General features: G+C 42.1%; 2 protein-coding genes across 4 annotated transcripts in view; one reads left to right on the forward strand and one right to left on the reverse strand.

Moving 5' to 3' along the window:
• Positions 1-5: 5 nt before the first annotated feature.
• Positions 6-14,456, forward strand: LOC106807865 (pre-mRNA-splicing factor SLU7-like). Of its 3 annotated transcripts, none has more exons than XM_014810352.1 (12): positions 6-111; positions 4,874-5,056; positions 6,044-6,191; positions 6,768-6,949; positions 8,398-8,533; positions 8,931-9,062; positions 9,603-9,703; positions 10,108-10,175; positions 10,529-10,725; positions 10,914-11,258; positions 11,636-11,893; positions 12,641-14,456. In XM_014810352.1, the coding sequence occupies exons 2-12, from the start codon at positions 4,896-4,898 to the stop codon at positions 12,815-12,817; spliced, it is 1,905 nt and encodes a 634-aa protein (XP_014665838.1). In that variant the 5' UTR covers positions 6-111; positions 4,874-4,895; the 3' UTR covers positions 12,818-14,456. The 3 variants fall into 3 exon arrangements, with proteins under 3 accessions (XP_014665838.1, XP_014665839.1, XP_014665840.1); XM_014810353.1 differs by having other exon boundaries at positions 6-89; XM_014810354.1 differs by having other exon boundaries at positions 13-61.
• A 1,995-nt stretch (positions 14,457-16,451) lies between these two features.
• LOC106807869 (atrial natriuretic peptide receptor 1-like) overlaps positions 16,452-23,180 on the reverse strand; it is a gene marked incomplete in the record, with an annotated part of 36,830 nt that continues 30,101 nt past the window's right edge. The window contains 7 exon segments of the mRNA XM_014810361.1: positions 16,452-16,654; positions 17,079-17,170; positions 17,729-17,827; positions 18,655-18,829; positions 19,473-19,665; positions 21,002-21,151; positions 21,998-22,163. Coding sequence (XP_014665847.1) covers positions 16,529-16,654; positions 17,079-17,170; positions 17,729-17,827; positions 18,655-18,829; positions 19,473-19,665; positions 21,002-21,151; positions 21,998-22,163 — 1,001 coding nt within the window.

Raw genomic sequence — 23,180 nt, forward strand, 5'->3', positions numbered from 1 at the left:
GCAGAGTGCATTTTGGTATAGCAATGGAGATAGAAATAACAACGTAGTTATTCCGTGTAAAGTAAATACTTTTTAAAAGCGCATAAGACGTAGGTCAAACACCGACGTAAGGTAGAACGAACGAACTTCGATGGACGTACTTTAGACCAATAAATTGTGCCCTAAAAATTTTTATATTCTGATGTTATTTTAGGGCCCAATACTGGCAATAGCCTTCAAGTCCAAGTTCCAGCCTAGGCTAGGCATAGATGATACTGTAGAGTAGACAAAACCTGTAAATTTTTTCGTGCAAAATGCACGACAACCTTTTCACTATTTACGGCCGTGTTACATAGAAAATCAAAGAAATACATAAAGCCGCCGCTTTATTAACATCTTACCTACATTACAAAACACTTGGACGGATGTAATAATACCTGGACTTCAGTAAAGCCTTCGACAAGGTCCCACACCAACGCCTTCTTCAGAAGCTTGACCATTACGGTATCCGTGGAAAACTTTTACGCTGGATAGCAGCTTTTCTCACCCAGCGTACCCAGCATGTAGTTGTAGAAGGAGACTTCTCTGACTGGACTGCTGTCACTTCAGGAGTTCCACAAGGAACGGTATTACTACTAGGCCCACTCCTATTCCTCCTCTTCATTAATGACTTGCCAGACAACATTGCTTCCCAAACTCGATTATTCGCAGATGATAGTCTGTTGTACCGCGAGATTAGCAACCAGCAAGACCGGGAAGCGCTTCAAGACGATCTTGACAAGCTGGTACAATGGACATCGACATGGCAGATGGAGTTTAACGCAAGCAAGTGCTACATCATGAATATCTCCTTTCTGCGCAAAAAAACATCATAAGTACATCTACCGCATTCACGACTCTTTAGTGCAGTATGTCACATCCAACCCGTATCTTGGAGTTCACCTAGACAGTGGCCTCAGGTGAAACGTCCACATTGACAACATATGCGTGAAGGCCAACAGATTGTTAGGCTTCCTGCGCCGAAATCTGGGCTGCAGCCATAAGCACATTAAGGAAAGAGCAAACAAAACTCTTTTACTACCAAGCCTGGATTACTGCTCATCAGTGTGGGACCCACACCAAGAGAAATATAAATATAAGCTAGACATGATACAAAACAGATCTGCAAGATTTGTTACAAACACCAATGGGCGATATAGCAGTACGTCAGCTCTTGAGGACCAACTCGGGTGGCAACAACTTATGTATCGTAGACGCTTTAACTCGAGTGTAGCGATGTATAAGATTGTAAACCACCTCATAGCAATACCGGCGAATAGATATCTGATCCCGGGGATGTCAGGTACCAGATCGAAAAACCCCCCACAAATTTCGGCACCTGCACTGCAACAACAACGCATTCAAATTCTCCTTTTTTCCCTCGGATGATTCCAATCTGGAACAACCTACCCGTGGGTGTTGTGGAAGCAACGGATGTTGACATTTTAAGTCAAGGCTTCCATGCACGGAACCCACTTTAAGAGGACACCAGTTGCATTGCACTCACATCATTATGCACCTGTTTGTTTATTGGATTTATCCCTGAATGCACTCACTACCTTGTAAAAGTTGTAATTATATCCAGTGTAGTGGACACCGACAAGTACGAGAACATAATTGTCATGCAGTATTCTCCTCTTTAATCACGTTTATTTTATTAAAACATCACGACATAAAAATCACACAAACTTTGCTACAAACAAAACTGGCAATCTTGCATTGAACCGCTTTTCTCACCGACCAATGAAATCATCGCTGTCCGGTGCGGTTCAATGCAAGATTGCCAGTTTTGTTTGTAGCGAAGTTTGCATGATTTTTATGTCGTGATGTTTTAATAAAATAAACGTGATTAAAGAGGAGAATACTGCATGACAAGTGTTTTGTAATGTAGGTAAGATGTTAATAAAGCGCCGGCTTTAGGTATTTCTTTGATTTTCTATGTAACACGGCCGTAAATAGTGAAAAGGTTGTCATGCAGAATGCACGACAAAATTCACAGGTTATGTCTATGGAAGGTTATTGGGCCCTAAAATAACATCAGAATATAACATTTTTTAGGGCACAATTTATTGGTCTAGACGTACTTATATTCGCAATTTCTCATTATATTGTTATAACCGAGATTAGCCACGTAGAGTACGAACAAAGTTATTATTTCACGTGCCTTGCCTTTCGTGGGTCACTACCTTAGACTTAGTAATAGTAGCTAGCTCCAAGAAACGGTCTTGCTAGGGTTAGAAGACCGTTTCAAACATTAGCTGCAGCTTAACACGTAGTTGTCTTATTTGCCAAGTGTCGCCAAACGACGTGGATATTTGTCCGAGCATCGGACACCTGTTCGTATGCGCTATTCGTCCGAGCAGTTGTTGCGCATGCGCTATTCGTCCGAGCAGTTGTTGTGCATGCGCTGTTCATGTTGTTTTCCCCTGTGCTTGTTGTTGCGCATGGTCATATTAATATTCAGGCGCATGGTTAACGTTCATATTTCAAACAAGTTAAGTCAAAGGTGGTAAATAGAATAGTTTTATTTGAGATAATATACAGAGTTATTCATCTAGATCTGCAGAGGTGATAGGTTTTTTTCCCGACGTACACATGTGTACACATGTATTTGCTTATTTAGCATATGTCATGTGCTATTTTCAATAATGCCGGTATAGCCGAGCTCGTAGAGCGCCAGCGTTACGTCTGTAAGGTCGTTTGTTTGAATCCCATCAGTTTTTTAATTATTTTCCTGTTTTCTGTATTTTTCTATCTTTATCCATTTGATTATTTTTTTCCAATTAACGCAAATATTTACGTGATTTATTTACACCAATTTCATTTAAATAGTTTTTTTAAATTAAATTAAATTAGGGTTAGGGTTAGGGTTAGTAATTAGGCTGGCAGCAACTGATTGAGAACAATTTGTTCAGTTAAGGCCTCTAAATATTATAAACAAACCGACGAATAGCGCATACGAACAGGTGTCGGATGCTCAGACGAATATCCACGTCGTTTGCCAAAGAACACTTCACATGTCAGGGCTCAATTTTAACAGTCGTCCGGTCGTCCGTGACGACTGGATTTTCTCTAGGGCAACTACAAATTGCTTCCGTGGTTGTCTGGTGTCCAACCTTTATAAAATCAATAACCTGAGCTCTCTATACCAGTGTTGGCGGTACACGTACAGTATTCAGGTATTTAAAATCTGGTATCCCCCGAAAGATTTGATATCCCTGTTTTAGATAGTAATTTCAACAATGTTGGTATCCAAAACTTTGAAATAAGCAATAATGACGGTGCGCGCTTCTTCTCGTTCATCGCTCCTGGGCGATCGATCGCTCGCGGGCTACCAGCGAGTGCGCGTTCATTTTACATACAGCCAGGTTTGCACAATACGCTGCAAACGTACATGTCTAGACGCATTGTCTGGCTTGCTTCATACAATGTATAACATCACGTGTATGTACATGTATCGCGCGCACTCGCTCTACGCCCACTCGCTCATTTGTCATTTGTCATTTGTAATTCGCCAGCCAGTTACTATAGAGATCAGTGGCCTCGATAATGTACATGATTAGGCCTTTTGCCTTACAGCACTGAGCATCACGTGAGCAGAGCGCATGCAGCACATGTTTAAATAATATCCGGACAATCAAAACTCTTGAGGGACAACCATATGCTACTCTCTTGGTTGTCCTCCGGACAACCCAAAAAAAAACCTTAAAATTTAGCACTGCATGTGATATACCAAATGAATCAGCATACATCCACCTTCTTGTAACCATCAGTGCGCTATGATGCGCTGGGTACTTACGGGGTTACAGCGAGTTTTTGAGACGAATGCAACCAAATTTATGAATTCGCCACCATGTTGTATCATTCCGACTGACTAAAATCCGCAATGGATCGAACAAGGGAAATTAAACGATCTGCGGTCCTCATGTAAACCACCCCTACATCCGAGAACATGTCATCTAAGGTTTTTACAAATTACCCAGACATTTGTGGACATCGTTCCACTTGCTTTGGTGTGTAATTGCCGTGAGAGCCAATCGTGCGGCTATTGTACTATTTTTATAGTATTTCTAGCGAGTCTTTTCCGTGTCTCTCTTCCGTTGAGCATGCGCAGTGTAAACATGGCGGGTAAACAATCGTGGAAAGCTGCTTGGAAAGTTGATATGCTGTGAGAATTAGCAGATTATACCATGAATTAAGAGATACATTCTAGTTTAGAAGCAGGACAACTGTGAGTTAACGTTCATATTTCAAACAAGGCAAGTCAAAGGTGGTAATAGAATCGTTTTATTTGAGATATACAGAGTTATTCATCTATATCTAGGTGATAGGTTTTTTGTATGGAAGGGTGTCAGGTGGTATAGACAATCGGTTGCACAGCCTGGTCGGGCTAGTCACTACCTAGTACTATACTAGTGCAAGCGAAAATTATCCAGTATACGTTTTAATGTCCTCCCTAGTTCATAATGATTCTATTATCAAACATCGTTATCAAATGTACAATTATTGAATATACATTTTATTTTGGAGCGCATAACTGAGTGATATATTATATAGCTGCACAGTGTAAGAATTCGTTTTTTGTGAGGAGAGTTTACGACTGGAACCACATTGAGGAAGCACTCATCTGTGCTGAAGATTCTAACACCTTTCAATCTGGCATCAAAACTCGCCACTAACGTCTTCCAGGGCTCTATCCCACCCGTCGTAATTCGCCTATTGAGGCTTCTCAACGTACCGTCAAGATCAAGATCAAGATCTCATTCGATTCTGAATACCACACACATGTTTTCGTAAAATGGAAACACTGTCAAATTGTTGAATATACATTTTAATTTGGACATTTACTTTGCAGCACATTTTAAATACCAGACACGATGTCAAACGTACATGCGAGCCAGCCTCTGTCCGTAATACTCAAGTCGAATGATGCCAAGGAGCCAGAGAACATGCGTCGAGAAGATTGGCGAAAAGCCAAGGAACTAGAGGAGGCGCGTAAAGCTGGAACAGCTCCGGCTGAGGTCGATGAAGAGGGAAAGTAAGTTGTCAATGTTGTTGCTAGGCATGTAGACAGGGAGTACAGATTAATCTTAGTTAAAGCCGCACAATGCGCATCCAAACGCTAATTTCTTCAGTACTAGACTAGCAAATACTTCGTGTCATGCATAATCATACTACCTTATGGCAAAATAAACTCTAGTTCCTCCCATTTCACTGCGCGTTGTCTTATAAAAGGTATTTTGAAAATACCTCCGATGTTGTTGACAGTTCCCAAATCTCCAAGCAACCGTGCAGCGGTGCCGCGGTACAGCGGTACGGGCGCAGCAAAGATAAAAACATCTGACGTCACGTCACCACTTCGATGTTATGTTGTTTGAAACAAGTTAGCGTTGGCGCCTGATTACCTGATTTCGCACCTCTTTCTTGTTGGGAACGCGCAGTCAAATGGGAGGAACTAGAGTTTATTTTGCCATAAGGTAGTATGATTATGCATGACACGAAGTATTTGCTAGTCTAGTACTGAAGAAATTAGCGTTTAGATGCGCATTGTGCGGCTTTAAGGAGCCCGGTGCATATATCATCATCAGGATCACCCAATCCTCACCCTTAACCATAACCCCAAACCCTAACTCCGATACAAACCAGTTAAATTGAACCATAATCTTAACCTACATCCGTGACTCTAATCCTAATCCTAATACTATAAAGTAATCATAATCTAATCTAAAGCACCAGTCCAGGTCTAGGTACCGAAATTGGATTTGGCCACAAACGTAGAGAAGCGAGTAAATTAGTAATGACCATTATCTGAAGGTACGATCACTGGCTATAATTTTCTTTGTGAAAAAAGGATCTTCAAGCATTCATAATAAATTAAAAACAGTGAATTTCTCTGGTCTAGTGTTGTTTGCAGATTCTATTTCATATTGAAAAAGTGTGATAAAATGTTACCTTTGCGTGCAACCCGGAGTTTTTCTATAAAGAATATTATTCAGGTGCTAAATTATTATCTACCGTCTTTCAGGGATATCAATCCACATATTCCACAGTATATCACACAAGTTCCATGGTACTTTGGCACAGCGCAACCGACTCTAAAGCATCAGAGACCTCAGCCCGAGAAGCAGAGGGAGTTTAGTCGCATAAGTGAATGGTACAAAAAGGGAGTGCAGGTAGGTGTTAATAACGGTACACACATGCGCACACACGCACATGCACACACACCCATATAGATATATATATATATCGCACCCCAATATTTATATATATATTATATAACATAATGACAGTTAGATGTTGAATGAGTCCAAGACCATTCACCAATCTTTTCACTGATAAAATCTTGGGTCTTGTAACGAATTTATGGGGCAAGCCACATGATGCGTTCCTGCTATTACCACTTGTTCAGCTATGCTGTTAAAATCACACTTGACTTGGTAGGGTATTGCCATAGCGACATCGATATCAGTGGGCATAGAAATATTGATGTTTTGTGGGACAAGAACATAATTATCTCAAACGTGTGCCATCTTCCTAAGCCTTTTAGCAGGATTGGTATGTGGTATCACACTGCGCATCAACTGAAATTCCCCCGTAGGATAGAGAGGTGAAACTCATGCTTATCCAACTGTTAGAAATGCTGCGCGAAATTTAGACGCCAACAAATGCTGCCAACGTGACGTGAGAGTGCTATGTACACAGTGTTTGTCTTTCACCTGCGATCTCTAAAGTACGATTTCTCGTCAAAGGGCTCGACAGCGACAAAGTTCAGGAAAGGCGCTTGCGAAAACTGTGGCTCAATGACGCACAAGAGGAAGGACTGTCTGGAGAGGCCACGAAAGGTCGGCGCAAGGTTCACGGGTGATGATATTGCACCGGACGAACACATACAGCCGAACCTAGGCTTTGATTATGACGGCAAGCGAGACAGGTACGAATGTGCGAAGACGTGTCGTTTGCCTCCAAGACGCAAGTCTGTCTGTGGGACCTTGCCAAGCACATTGGTTGCATTTTTAAGCAGCTTCATGTGCCATTTCAGTTGTGTGCATGCTTATAGCGTAACCAAGTCCGTAGCTCTGTCAACTGCTTTGTGGAAGTACTGTGAGCTGCAGTATAACTTTTGAGACACATACTACACGGTATAGATAGACTTGACTAGAGCTGAGGTTATGTGCTTGGGTTAGGGTTAGATTAGCGTCAAGGTTAAGCATTGGGTTGGGTTAGGTTAGGGTTGGATTACCTTTAGAGTTTAGGGTTGGGTTAGAGTTAGGTAAAAGGTTAGATTAGGGTTAAGTTTAGCATCTAGTTAGACAAAAGGTTAAGTTAGAGTTAGCTTGGGGGTTAGATTAGTATTAGGTTAAGATTAATCTAGGATATGGGAAAGGGAAATCACTTGAAAGATGATTTTAATTTCAAGCAAAAAATGAGTCCTTATTCACGGTGTTACAGCCGTGTCTGAATTCTCTGGTAGTATACCAATTCCCCAATTAGCATCATAGTTGGGTTCCTGAAAAAAACGCGACTTTAACTAAAATGATATTAAATTATGTACCCTGCCATCTGATACATTTCCAACAAAGATAGCTTTTATATATTAAAAATTAATAAATGCACATGTCAAAGTTTCAAAGTGAAACATATTAAATTTTTATACATAAATACAGCAAACATCCACTGTTAAGTAAAGGGTAAAATTATACTCAGTACATTAATTCTTATAATATAGCCGACGCATCAGTGACACTGGTATTTTTAGCTTACCTTGACATCGTCAAGATGAGCTATTGCCATGGGTCGTCGTTTGTCGTATGTCTGTCCGTCCTTCTGTCAACATTTGGCTACGGTCAACGATAACTCAGGAACCGTTTGACCCACATGTTTGAAATTGGGTATAGTTGTTACTGCTATGCTTCCATATTGAACGTCTTATTTTGGAGCACGCCAGTCGACATACTTTCGAGCCACGGCAATTTTTTGGCAAAAATGGGAATTGCTATTAGTCAGTTTAGGTCCAACGGATTTTGCTCATTTTTGGTTTGTGAATGAATAAGGGCTAAGGGTTTTGATATTTAAAAAAAAAGAAGCAAATTAGGTAGGTTTTGGCAATTATATAGCATATTATGTTATAGACACGCAGATAACAGTCTGTGGTGTCACACATAACTGGTTCTCCCATATATACTCTTCGTTTCTATAATGTACGTCGATGGTTGCTCAATTAAAACTGACTTCTTCTCACTCACTCATTTGTGTTCTTTTTTGTGGTGAGCTACAGTGTCATTGACACTTTCATTTATTTCTCAACGACGTTACAATGAAGCAACGTTGAAAACAACAATGGTAATAGGGGTCTTTCTTTCCTCACTGCCTACATTGTAGGTGGAATGGCTACAATCCCGAGGAATTCAAGCGCGTTGTCGACGAATTTAATAAGATTGAAGAGGCGAAGCGACAGCTGAAGTCGCAGAAGCTGGAAGAGGACCTGATGCGAGGCGAGACGGTGGACGCGAGTAAGGTACGCGCACTTGTTTCAACCACGAGTTTTATGTGTACGCGTCCGTAACAATCTTCGGTAGGGATCAGGTCAGTCATTCATCTGAGGTTGATGTTTGACATAATGGTGATAAGTAACGATAATGGTGGTATAATAAATAATAATACATGGTTCTAATAATAATATAAATGTATTAAATAATAATTAGTGATAACAATAATGATGATATAATAAATAATAATTAGTAATAAGTACTAATAACAATAATGGTGAAATAATAAATAATAATTGTGGTGAAAATAATGGTAACAATGAAATATTAATGAATGTGATGATGACAGTAGTCATGCTGGTAACATGATGTGAATAATGGGAATTTCTACGGCTGCATTCAGTCTTGCATTGTTGTGTCTCACAGGCAAAGGAATTACTGGAGGAAGACGATGATGAGGAGAGGTATGCAGATGATGTGGACATGCCTGGCACAAAGCTGGACAGCAAGGAGCGTATCACCGTGCGAAATCTGCGCATACGAGAGGACGTGGCCAAGGTATCGTGCTCATGTTACACAGTTACAGAGTTGTACTAGTTATGTAGAGTTAAAGAGAGGACGTGGCCAAGGTATCATGCTCATGTTACATAGTTATACTAGTTGTACCATTATATAGAGCTATCCACTTCCCAGGCCTATTATGTATATCGGTCCAACATGCCTTCAAAGCTGATTTGTGACATCTGATGTAAATTCTCCGACCCCCGACATGCCTTGATTTCCAACTGTGTATACTTTTGACAATCCCTACACAGTCTTGCTGTGTTTTTACAGCTTGATGTGTATGTCTACAAACTGGTCAGGTTTATCTGTGTGTTGGGGGTTGCTCATGACTTGGTAATTTATCCTAATTGGTACAACCCCTTGCTAGGCCCTCCCCCATCCTTCCAAAAATGACACATCTTCTGAAATTCTACTATTCTAAGTTACATAATATCACACCTCTATATACGATATATATATATGTGTATATATATATATATATACATGTGATATCTATATGTCATAGTACTCACTATCTGATTTCTGTAATTGTAGTATCTTCGAAATCTCGATCCAAATTCGTCCTACTATGATCCGAAGACACGATCTATGAGAGAGAATCCATACCAGCAGCTTGGTGGGGAGGAAGGAACACAGTGAGTAGTTGTTAGACCAATCTGAATTCACCTCTATAGAATGAACACTTGTCTGTAATGGACAGTTTCGGTGTTTCCTTCGAGTCACAGCTGTAGAGTAGATACACCTCTATAGAACAGACACCCATATATATAAAGGCAAATTTTAGAATTTTCTTTGAATAACCTCCATACACAGGTTTGACTGTATATACCAGGTTTGTAATTATGGCACCTTCTTCTCTCGATCTGTGTATACAGGATACTTTAAGACTTCTCTTGAGTGGTAGTTATGCAGCAATATCACATACATAGAACATACACCTGTCTTTAAAGGACACTTGACTTGACTAGGATCTCAGCTAGTCATTTTATGTATGAATTTAGCAAGATTTGTGAGTACATGGTGTGTGTTTTCGTTGCAGGCTGCAGTATGTAGGTGATAATTTTGTAAGATACACTGGTGACACTTCGAAGATGGCTCGCACGCAGAGTAAGTGACATTACACGGGGAAAATTACATTCACAGAACATGATATGATATGAATGTGTGCGTGTGTGAGTGTATGATAATTACTAATAATAATCCAATATTATGAATCATAATTATAATGATCACTTATTATTGTTATAATATAATAATAATAATTATCAGTATCATTACTATGAATACTATTATTTACATGTTTGTTACATATTATTATCATCATTGTTATTGTTATCATATTATTATTAGTAGTAATATTATCATCATTGTTATCATTATCATTAATATTATTCTTATTCTTATTGTTATTATATTTATTATTGTTATTGTTTACACCCGTCGTTCTGTATCATTGGCAGTGTTTGCGTGGGAGGCGTATGATAAAGGTGTAGACGTTCACCTCCTCGCTGAGCCGACGAAGCTGGAGCTGCTGCAGAAGGAGTATGTCGTGAAGAAAGACGAGCTGGAGGAGGGGAAGAAGGGAAGCATCCTGGAGAAGTACGGCGGCGAGGAACACCTCGACGCGACGCCCAAGCAGCTGCTGCTGGCGCAGACGGTGAGTCGCCGCGCCGCGCGCGTACCTGGAGAAATGTGCGTGCATGAGCGTGTGCGTTTGTGCGTGCATGTGTGCGTGTGCGTTTGTGCGTGTGTGCGTGCATGAGCATGTGCGTTTGTGCGTGTATGTGTGCGCGTGTGCGTGTTCGCATTGAATCGACGCGTGACAGCACTGGTCATTTCTCGCAGGAAAACTACACCGAGTACTCACGCAGTGGCAAGGTCATCCGAGGTCAGGAGCGCGGCGTCGCCAAGTCCAAGTATGAGGAGGACATATTCAGTAACAACCACTCGTCAGTGTGGGGATCATGGTGGCATGATGGCATGTGGGGCTACCGCTGCTGCCGCGGCATGCTCAAGATGTGCTACTGCACGGGGGAACGCGGCATCGAAGCCACAGCGCAGGCTGGCCACACGGGGACTCTTGCCGTGAGGGACACGGGGGAGGATGACGAGGAGGGGGAGGCAGACGGGAGGAATAAGGTGGAGGAGGAAGAGGAGACGTCAGCGGGTCCAGCAAAGTCACTGCTTGAGGTATGTGTTATCTCTTGCTCTCTTTCTTTCTCTCGCTCTCTCTCTTTCTCTCTCTCTCTCTCTCCCACTTTCTCTATTTCTGTCTATCTATCTCTATCTCTTCCTATCTCTATCTCTCTGTTAAACACACAGTAGAGGTCTACACCATATTGATTAACATTGTCTGAGTCGAAAAAGCAGGTGAGTGGAAGCTGATGTGTGTGGAATTTAGTACAGAAACCTTATCATCATTGGCTATGATCTACTGGGTGGCATTCGTGTGGCATTAAACCATCCATCTTGATCAATCAAGTAGCAAAGCAGACGAATCATCAACAGCGATGATGGAATTGCTGTCGAGAACATAGTGAACTCAGTTCTTCACCAATTATTTCCAGATGCATAAAGAGAAGGTCGAGAAAAAGAAGACAAAGAAGAAAAAAGAACCGAGCAAAAAGGACGACAGTTCGGATAGCGACAGTGACAGTAGTGATAGCAGCAGCAGCAGCAGCAGTGACGACAGTAGTAGTAGCAGCGATAGCAGCAACAGCAGTGACAGCAGCAGCAGTGACAGCGACAGCAGCAGCAGCAGCAGCAGCAGCGATGACGAAGATGGTGACAAGGAGGGAGAAATTGATCAAAAGAAACTAAAAAAGGTGCGCGAGTTGGCCGTCTTGTCTGGCACTTCACTAAATTGTTTCAGAATGTGTAACCAGCTTTATGAAATGGTTTGCATCGAGACGTTTTCTATGTGGCCACCCAAAGAACTGGGTTGTCAGAAACAAAATTAGTCTTAACTTTAGTCTTAACATTAACTTTTTCTCATAGCCTAGACCTCTATACACTGCGCATTAGAGACTTATTACTAAACCATGTTGCTTTAATGTCCCATAAGAAAAAGTTTATGCTAAAATATAATGCTATGTTAATGCTAATGCCAATGCTAATTTTGTTTCTGAGAAACGCCCGTTAGATCAATATTAGATAACCTTGCCTGAACGTTTGTACGTATTATAGAACAGACCGGCGTCAGGTACAGATTGATAGGTCTGCCTGAAAACGGCCATGAGCTACTTACAAGTGGCATTACATTATGTTGATGATAAAAACAATACTGTTTGTCGGGCAGTATTTTGTTAGTTAATTAGTTATCTGTTGTAGGTGCCTAGATGGCACATAAGCCATGGGGCTTTGATTCAGTTGCAAATGCTTCATTTTGGAAGGTTCCCTCATCGATTCCGCGTGCCCACCACTAGCTCAACACTGAAAGCACTTCTCGTGTTAGTTTCTTAAAGAGTTAAATGAAACCAACAGAGAAAAATTTGATATAAATGTTCGATCAGAGATGGCGCGACGGTCGGTTTTGTGGTCGGGAGTGCTAACGCTGCATTCCATTTCGGCAGGCTCTGAAGCAAGAGGAGTTGAACAACCAGAAGGCGTTGCGTATGCTCGCGCAGGACGAGAGAAAGCGGCCGTACAACTCGATGAAGGGCGTGAAGGCACCGACAGAGGAGGAGATAGAGGCCTTCCGCATGAAGCGCCCGCGCAGCGACGACCCGATGTCACGCTTCCTCTCCTAGCTGCCGTTTACTTGTTTTGCTGTCGCTCACTTGTTTGTTGCGATGGCGCCCTGAGTTGCAATGTACCGGTGGTGTGCATACTTTCCTAGCTGCCGTTCACTTGTTTTGCTGCCACTCACTTGTTTTGCTGCCGCTCACTTGTTTGTTGCGACGACGCACTGAGTTGCAATGTACCGGTGGTGTGCTTACTTTCCTAGCGGCCGTTCACTTATTTTGCTGCCGCTCACTTGTTTTGCTGCCGCTCACTTGTTTGTTGCGACGACGCACTGAGTTGCAATGTACCGGTGGTGTGCTTACTTTCCTAGCTGCCGTTCACTTCTTTGTCAGTCGTGCGTTTTCGCTTAGATTCATCGCAGAATGCATGGATTGCATCAGGGGTTAATAATGACATTGTCATTATTGTCATTAATGACATAATCAGTATCATGCCGTTAATGACATTTGTTATTATTAACCCCTGATTGTATATATATATATATATGTGTGTGTGCGTGCGTGCGTGCGTGCGTGCGTGCGTGCGTGCGTGCGTGCGTGTGTGTCCATGAGAATATGGTGGGAGAAAATGCAAAGGCCTGCATAACACTAGTTCTCCTGTTTTCTTTTAGGTTCGTTTTCGTTTATTGAAAATGTGTTCACTGTTGGAGACAGTTTGTAGTGAGAAAAATAAGGGTTAGAAAAATTAACTATTAAAACAGGTGGAAACCTTATTAACAGCAAAAGCATTATTCTTGCGCATTTAATTTAATTGTTTTTATATATACTGGCATTTTTTGGAGCATTGGCTTATTTGCTTATTTGGCGCTAATTGGATGTGTCGTAATAATATATACGCCTAATGCCGTATAATTGGACAGTATTTCAAACTGCATGAATTTTGTCTCTACATTTCTGATACAGTTGGCTAGCAATTAGGCAAGGGAGTTGGGTAAAGTTTGGCTTTGGGCGAGTTTGGGTTTGTCTTATTGAAGTATATGTATATTTAGTTAGACCTTTGAGTGTAAGAGCGTTGTAACAGAGGCTATATAGTGACTGTTGTGGTATGTGTAACGTACGTGCGTGTGTACATGGTAAATTACCACACTACCCGACAGTAAATTGAGAGAAAGTCCATGTATGCCCATTATGTTAATTCCGTCTACCTTTATCCGCCATCACTTAAACACGCGCTTTTTATATTTCACTGGCACGGTTAATTTTGGTGAAAAAGTTCTCATTCGTGTAGTAAATTCGATCCTCGATTTCGCGAAGTGTATATAGTGTAGTGCCACTCTTTAGCTATGTGTTATCTACTGTATTCTGCCATTCAATTATACCAGCATTTTTCTAGTACATCTTACTAGTGCTATGATATAATTATGATAACAAATTGATGTATTGTATGGAATAAGACCATGCGTGTGTGTACCTGTGCGTGCGTGCGGGCGTGCGTCTGTATGTGTGTGTGTGCCTGTGCGCGCGTGTACGTGTGTATAAATATTTGAATCGTTCGAATGTATAATAGTGGCAAATTTATTACGTTAATAACTATTAAGTCGGCATGCTTTTTGTGGTCGAATGTATCAAACTCCATTTATTTTAGACAGCTAGCAGTTATAACGAGAGCGCATCGAAAAAAATAAATGAGATTTGACACAGTTTGCACGGATTCTTTCATGTTTTAAAACTGACCTGAGTTGTATGCTTAGGCGTGCCCATTCCGGCACGGATGTAAGGTTCGGCACCGGATTCCGGCAAGGCGGAACATAGGCCTTCAAGGCGGATTCCGGCAAGACTGACGTTCGGGTTGTACACCTACTGAGCACGGTCGTGTTTTGGGGCAAGATTGTGCACATAGCATGAACGCGTATATACTGTACCATACGAACTAACGATATTTATTCATTCTACACTGAGCAATGCACGCTGTTTGACAATAATTGTGTGTACGTAATTACATATTACATAATAATTGTTACCGAGTAGGCGTCCTCTCGTCTGATTCCGTGAGTAATCAAGAACTTTTATTGTACATATATATAAACGGATACCTATATATTGCACTACGAACATCAAGAGCTAATAATACATGTGTATTAATGTATTAGGTTAATGTATTATAATGTATTACATCAAGAGTAGATAAATAACATTATCTATCTTCTCGTTATTTATCTACTCTTGATTACATGTAATGAATGTATTATTAGCTATTGAGCACAGCTATGTATTCATAATATAACATTAAATATATGTGCATGATAGCACTTACGTATCGGCCCAATAGGGGAAGCCACTACAAGATTATTCTCGCGGAAGAAGAGGAATAGAAGAGGAGGTAGGAAGGTAACGTAATAATAGGAGAGGAGGAAGGAAGAGAATGAGAAGGGAAGGAGGGGAGAAGGCGAAATATATCGAGAAAGTAATAAGGAGGAAAATGGGAAGAAATTAAAGGAGGGTGGGAGGAGAAGGAGGACACGAGAAGGAGGCGGGGAAAAGGTGATGGATTAATTGAAGAAAAAGAATGAGAGAGGTGGGGGAGAGAAGGTGGGGGAGAGAGCAGAGGAGAGATAGAAGAAGAAGAGGGAACTAACGGAGGAGGGGTAGAAGAGGAAAGAAGAATGACAAGGGGAGGAAGAAAGAATTTCGTAAGAATCGAGGCGTTTCGTTTACTACCCATGTGCAATGTACGAAGGGGGCACTGGTTCACGAGGGTCGAATTTCTACGTATCACTTTCACTTCACTTTTCACAGCCAGCTGGTCCACGCGATATCGTCTTGTCTTATATATAATTCTCAAATTGGCTCCTCACTATAGCTGACGTAGCAACATCATCTTCGACAAGGCAAACACATTATTCCATCAAATCTGTAGATTCCACTCCTGTGTTCATGTATATACTATATAGTAACGTACACTACCACGACGTTTAATACCAACAATGTCGCTGTTTTGAATGAAAGGTCCAGAGTTTAGTCGCATTACTGTGCTACCACGTGTAGCATTAGGTAGGTGGCAGCACTATTATGAATAGCGAACCGAAGGTTGGAATAAACACGGTGGACGAATTCTAATCACGTTGGATGTACAGCTAGCTTAAGCAACGTCTATTATTTAGGCAGTGGAAATGGAGAGGGAGAGTTCACACGTCGGGCTGCATGACGCATTATATATATATATATATATATATATATATATATATATATATATATATATATACAATACAAATAAACCAAAACATACAATTACGTACAATACAAAAACCATTACAAAATAATACAAACTATGCTTACTATTCATGGTAACATCAAGATATTGCCTCTGAGCAGTGTAGACATTCTGTGGCGCTAACCCCACGCCACATAGACGCTCCTATTCTATTCACATTAGGTGCGTTCACACTGGCGCGAATTAGCGGGCTGCAAATCCCGAGCTTTTTACAAGTGTGAACGCAATTAGTTCACTAAATCGCGCTCAAAATAGCGCGCTGCAAAGAACACTTCTGACTGCGCTAATTTTGAATAAGCGCGCTTATTTGCACCGCGGCGTGTTATCCCGCTCGGCGATTAGCGAGATATTTCCGCCTGTGTGAACAACGACACAATTAGCTCACTATTATCTCTGCTATTAGCGGGATGAGCAGCGCGGTTTTTCTTGTGTGTGAACACGCCTATTGTCTAATATTGTATAAAATACAAAACTGGTAGCTGTCGTTTATTATCCCTGCATGTCTCTCAATCGCCCGGTACGCCATTGGCTGGCGGTACTGTCAGGTTGTAGGCTGCCTTGTTCGCTAACGCCATCAGTGGAGCCTCCTGTTTCTCTCCCAGCAGCCAGTACGTCGTCACGAGACCTTTTCCCTTGAAAGAGTCATGTTCTCTTGGCATTTTTATTTGAAAAGAAATCTCGTCACGCATTCGCGCGTTCTAACCTGTTTCATACTCCAAGTAAAACTGTAATAAGGGTCAATAATCACAAAACAGTTTCAAATTTCTAACTTCTTAAATGTTTAAACAATATCAAAATTATCGTTGAGATTATTTACCCCGGTCATGTATGTTTACTAATTTGTCATTGATTTATATATAGAAGTTATAGGAGTACACGAATTCAAATTGATACATTAATAATCTTGATTTATCGATTCGAATCAATCAATTTAATATTATGTACTCCTGATAAATAAATAAATAAATAAATATATATTATGTGTGTGTGTTCTATTTGTTGCTCACGTATGCATTTTAGTTTTATGACATTGACAAACGAAAGTAAATTTCTCACTTTCATTGCAACCTCTCCTCTCAGTTCTATGGCGAAATTTCCAAACGTGTCCAGTACGGCCTTCGTATCGGGGCTGATGTGTATCTTCATGGCTAACAAACAAGAAATCGCTCGCTTGATTAGCCGCAAGTATGGATATTGCAGTCGCTGATCCGCCTTTCTGTTGTTAAGGCCGATTTTGCGGGTGTGGAATTAAAACTTAACATGACCTGCTTAATGTTGCGACTATAATTATTACTAATTATTTTTAGCTGTGAATTCTCTATTATACTAGGTTCTGTACTATACTTACTATATTACACTAGTTATTATTACAGCTATAACTCCCTATTATTAAGTATTATAACTTTCTACAGACTCAGAGTATAGGAGGATGGAGGGATGCCGCCTTTTTCATCTCGCCTTTTTCTTTCTCGTAGTTTATTATGGCCCTGCTTATTAGCTGCATTTACTGTTACATGCATCTATTTGCGTATGTATAGGTGGTGTACTCCTGTTGAAATACCGTTTTTGTTAGGATTTCATCCTATTAGTTTTATTTCCTGTTATTATATGATAGTTGGTGAGGGGGTGGGAGGATACCTTCTCTGTTTGGACTCAATTCTGCTGGGTGTTTTTACTGTTAATTATAGGAGCTTGAGTAGGCCTACCTTCTCCGTTTGACTCCATCCTACTGGCTGTATTTACTGTGTCACCGAACAAACAGTAACGAGGCATTTTCAATCCGACGACTCCAGTCACGCATGGACCTGCGCAAAACATACATACACACACACACACGCAAATGCTTACACACGTGCACAGAGACACACGTTTTTTCTGTTCTTATGGCAGGTTCGTATGACAGGCATTGAAAAATATTTCGGTGACATACGATCCTTCCTAAATAATGACAGCATATATAACCTCTCTTTCCTTTTTTATATGCTAAGCCGCGCGAAGTGCATGTTTACAACAGCAATTTACGCCAACACGCGATGCGCCAGGATTTCAGCTTTAGTTTGAATAATGCTTAATCATCGTTCCCTGATTTTGAAAGTCATTAGTCTAGCAGGATGAGAAATCACGCGCATGCAGTATGTGTGCCTATACGAGACCTTGTGTATATAACTATGTGACCTTATATTTTCCATGCACGGGTCTTTTCTTTATTATGAGCCACAGTTAGAAAGAAATCCGTGTTATTTACGCGCTCATGCTACTAGCTACAGGTGTCTGCAAAAATGCGCGCTCGTGTACACGTGTTGGACGAGTTAGCGCACGTGTCTGTGTGCGTGCGTGTGCGCGTACCCGTGTGCGTGCAGGCGTGCGTGCGTGCGTGCGCATCTACCCGTGTGCATGCATGCGTGCACAAGTACCTGTGTGCGTGCGCATCTACCCGTGTGCATGCGTGCACAAGTATACCTTTGTGCGCACGTACCCGTGTGCGCGCGTACCCGTGTGCGTGAGTGCGTGTGCGCGCGTACCCGTGTGCGTGCGTGCCTGCGTGCGCACGTACCCGTGTGCGCGCGTACCCGTGTGCGTGAGTGCGTGTGCGCGCGTACCCGTGTGCGTGCGTGCCTGCGTGCGCACGTACCTGTGTGTAGGCCGATACGCAGCTTCAGCTGGTCATCGGGCCGATGGCGGATCTTGAACACCTTGATGGCATTGAGTAGAGCGAGCGACATGCGCGATACCTCAACGGCATGCTGGTTGCCGTTACGTATCGGTAGACCGCTAGCCACCATGTACGCATCACCTATCGTCTCCACCTGCGAATACAAAACAACGCATGAGAATCTACCAGCCGCGATGATAAAATCCTCACATCACGCACCTCGGCTATTACATCTCAACGTAGTGTCAAAATAGTCAAAATAGTCGGATCATAACCTGGTAAGGCCTTATGGCATCGAGCAATAAGCTGTTAATTCCACATCGGGTAGCGCACTAGATTGTAACAATGTAGAGTCGGTCCAGGGGGCCGCCAGGGACTCAGGTTTCTATTTCACACATGTTACGTCAGAACTGACGCCACACCGTCCGTTGGGGGACTCTATGGTTTCCGCGGAGCTATGTTTCTGCGCAGCGTACGTTGTTCACGTCACTGTTTCTGCACAGCTTACATTGTACGCGTCACAGTTTCTGCACAGCGTACTTTGTGTACGTCACAGTTGTTCGCGCAGCATACATTGTTCGCGTCACAATTTCTACGTAGCGAACCTTGTGCGAGTCATAGTTATTGCATAGCATACATTGAAGACGTCCCAGTTTCCGTGTAGCGTATCTTGCACACGTCCCGGTTTCTGCGTAGCATACCATGTATACGTCACAGATTTGGCACAGCGTACCCTGTTGACGTCACATTTTTTGCATAGCGTACACTCTACGCGTCACAAATTCGGCGTAGCGTACCTTGTAGACGTCATAGTTTCCGATGATTCCGTCGAAGCAGGTGTAGAGGTCATTGAGTAGATCAACTACCTGCAGCGGAGTGCTGGCAGCCGACAGTGACGTAAAGCCGACGATGTCAGAGAAGTAGATCGTACACGTCTCAAAGAACTCCGGCTGCACAGACTTGCCTTCCGTCAGCTGCCTAGCGACAGATCTGCCGGGTGATTAAAGATGTTAAGTCAAGGTAATAAAAAGCAAGATGCTAAAGGTATTGAGTCAAGGTAATTAAAGGTAAGATGTTAAAAGTAGTAAGTCAAGGTCATTAAAGGTCATGTGTTAAACGTTTGAAGTCAATGTAATTAAAGGGTAGATGCTAAAGGTGTTACGTCAAGGCAATTTAAGGTGATCTGTTAAAAGCATTATATAAGTCAAGGTAATTAGAGGTTAATGTTAAAAGTATTAAGTCAAGGTAATGAGAAGTAAAATGTTAAAAGTATTAAGTCAAGGTAATCAGAGATAAAATGTTGGCGGTGTTAGGTCCGGGATCACAGCTCTTCCGTCTTTGTACAAAACGAGGCCGACCGCATCATCATCACGCATTAGTGTTTGGTTATAACTTAATATTATATTGGTTATATTTTATTAACTTCCTGCTGCTATATTAATACTTGATGTGGAATCCTAAGAACGTAATATATGCACGCGTTCATTAATACCAGGGGTGAATAATTACAAGTTGTCATTATTCACCCCTGTTATTTTGTAGTTAGTAACAGGGCTAGCGAACAGGCGGCATTACTAGTAAGGTGGCGGCAGCGGCGCGCGCGTGTGTGTGTGCGCAGCAGCAGTGTTGGTGAGGATCAAACACGATTACCGGCAAACATGGACGCTGTGTTAGTTCTAATTACGACACTGTGATAGGTAATTGTTGTGCGTTATAACGACAGGCCCGTGCACACACCGACGCACGCTAACGAGCATTTACACGCACACACACGCGCACACGCACGCACACACGCACGCCCGAGCATGTACACACACACACACACACACACACACACGCATATCCACGAATGTACACGCACGCACGCACGCACACCCGCGCATGTACACACAAACACACACGCACGCACGCACGCACACGGTCATGCCAACACACACGGACGCCCACGTGTATACAGTCTCTCTTTCTCTCTCTCTCTCTCTCTCTCTCTCTCTCGCTCTCCTCTCTCTGTCCAGGGGCGTGTACAGGGGGGGGGTCCAGGGGGTCCGGACCCCCCCTGCTCGCGCAGAAAACGCATCTGAGGGGGTCTAATTTCAAAAAATTTGGGGGGGAGGGCCCCTCAGACCCGCCCTTCGCGTCCTCGCAAGTTTCGGTTACGGTTAGACCCCCCACCCTGCTACAAATCCTGTACACGCCCCTGCTGTCTCTCGCTGTGTGTATGTATATGCGTGCGCGCGTGTGTGTTCCGTCTATATCGACCTCGCTCCATTTCTCTCGCTTTATATCTCTCTCTTTATATATATATATATATGATGTACACACATACCTTGGTAGCACTTGATACAACAGCTCCTCCGACTTTCGTTTTTCTTCTAGGAAAGCCTGAGTTCGTTCCTCGACCAGCGATTCCAAGTTGTTAGCATATTGTTCCATTCTATTGAGCAAGTTGTCCAATATGTTCGTATTCTCGTATCCGCTACACATCACAAGGAAACCTCTCGTGAACACGATATAAAATTATAACAAAGCGTGAATGAGCAAATTGAAACAAACTTGTTATTATTACTATTTCATATCTTTTTATAATTTGGTCATTTGGCTGATGCAGCTTTTTCACATGTTACTGAATATTGAAGTCGCAAAAATGCTTATAAAAAGTAATGGTCAACATTAATAACTACGTAAATACCTACTGATATAGTGCAACTATCGCAAAAATAAACTATAATATACTAAACAACTATTATATTATTTCAATTTAATTAATCAATTAACTGATAAAATATTTCGTTAAATATTATTAATTAATTCAATTATAATTTTTTATTAAAAAATATTTTAGTTTATTTATTAGTGATATAATTAATTAATTAATTACGTTGCTATCGCATCTAGCCGTATTGTATTTCTGACATGCATGGTCGAGGCACCGTCGCACGGCCAACTCTAGCAAAACACAAACTTAACTCAACCCCTAACTCAAGTCTAACTCCAACCGAAAGTCTAAATCAAATTCAAACTATCTTTAACCCAAATTTTGACTCCAATTCTAACTAGTTTCAGCTCAACTCAATGTCAAATGTCTAATCCATAGACTAGAAAAATTAAGACCACTCAAGCTCTGATACTAAATATAACTTTAATCCCTAACCCTAATAACATCAACTATAACTTCAACTCTAACTCTAACTCTAATATTCTTGTTCCAACTCTAACTCAATTTAAACTCTAATTCTAACCCTAACGCTAACTCCAACTCTAACTCTATTCTTCATAACCCTATCTTACTCTATCTCCATCTCTATCTCTAAACTCTACTGACACGTTGATCTTCTTCAGATGTGACTTTATCTGGTGAAAGTTGGGTCTAGCAGAGGGTGCTTCCGTCCAGCACACCTTCATAATCTCGATGATAGCCGTGGAGTGTGTGTCGTAGTCGACGTCGAGGTGTGGGCGGTAGGGAGGATGCGTCCCCACGCGAACCTTCTCTATTATCTCTAAATGTAAAAGGAAAATACTCACAATGATATCACGATTGATTGCACATCGCTGAAACTAGGGACGGCTGGTATGCCGCGTTGAGTAAATGCGGTGAAACACTACGAAATCCAATCAGTCAAGGGAATTTGTGGTGCCGTGCGTAACGCTAAACGTGTGGTTCGCGACTGTAAAGGGCATGGACACACGCACCCATGCACGCGCACATGTATGTACATGCATATGCAAGTACACAAGCTTGGGTGCACGCACACGCACGCGCATGCACACGCTTACACTGATACGCATGCACACAAACACACACACACACACACACACACACACACACACACACACACACACACACACGCGCGCGCACGCACAAACAAACATGCATATACATACGCACACATAAACGTGCACACACGCACACATAACCATGCACACTCGCACAAACAAACATGCACACACACAGACATGTAAACACACTCTGTGCACGCACCCACGTTCCAATGCTCACACAAGATGCAAAGTACGCACACACACATGCATACACATGTGCAACAAACACACACACACAATCAGTCAAGGGAATTTGTGGTGCCGTGCGTAACGCTAAACGTGTGGTTCGACAACTGTAAAGGGTATGGACACACGCACCCATGCACGCGCACATGTATGTACATGCATATGCAAGTACACAAGCTTGGGTGCACGCACACGCACGCGCATGCACACGCTTACACTGATACGCATGTACACAAACACACACACGCACACACACACACACACACACACACACACACACACACACACACACACACACACACACACACGCGCGCACAAACAAACATGCATATACATACGCACACATAAACGTGCACACACGCACACATAACCATGCACACTCACACAAACAAACAAGAACACACACTGCACACACAGACATGTAAACACACTCTGTGCACGCACCCACGTTCCAATGCTCACACAAGATGCAAAGTACGCACACACACATGCATACACAT

This window comes from Priapulus caudatus, unplaced genomic scaffold (assembly GCF_000485595.1).
Source record: "Priapulus caudatus unplaced genomic scaffold, Priapulus_caudatus-5.0.1 Scaffold238, whole genome shotgun sequence".
Classification (NCBI taxonomy): Eukaryota; Metazoa; Priapulida; class Priapulimorpha; order Priapulimorphida; family Priapulidae; genus Priapulus; species Priapulus caudatus.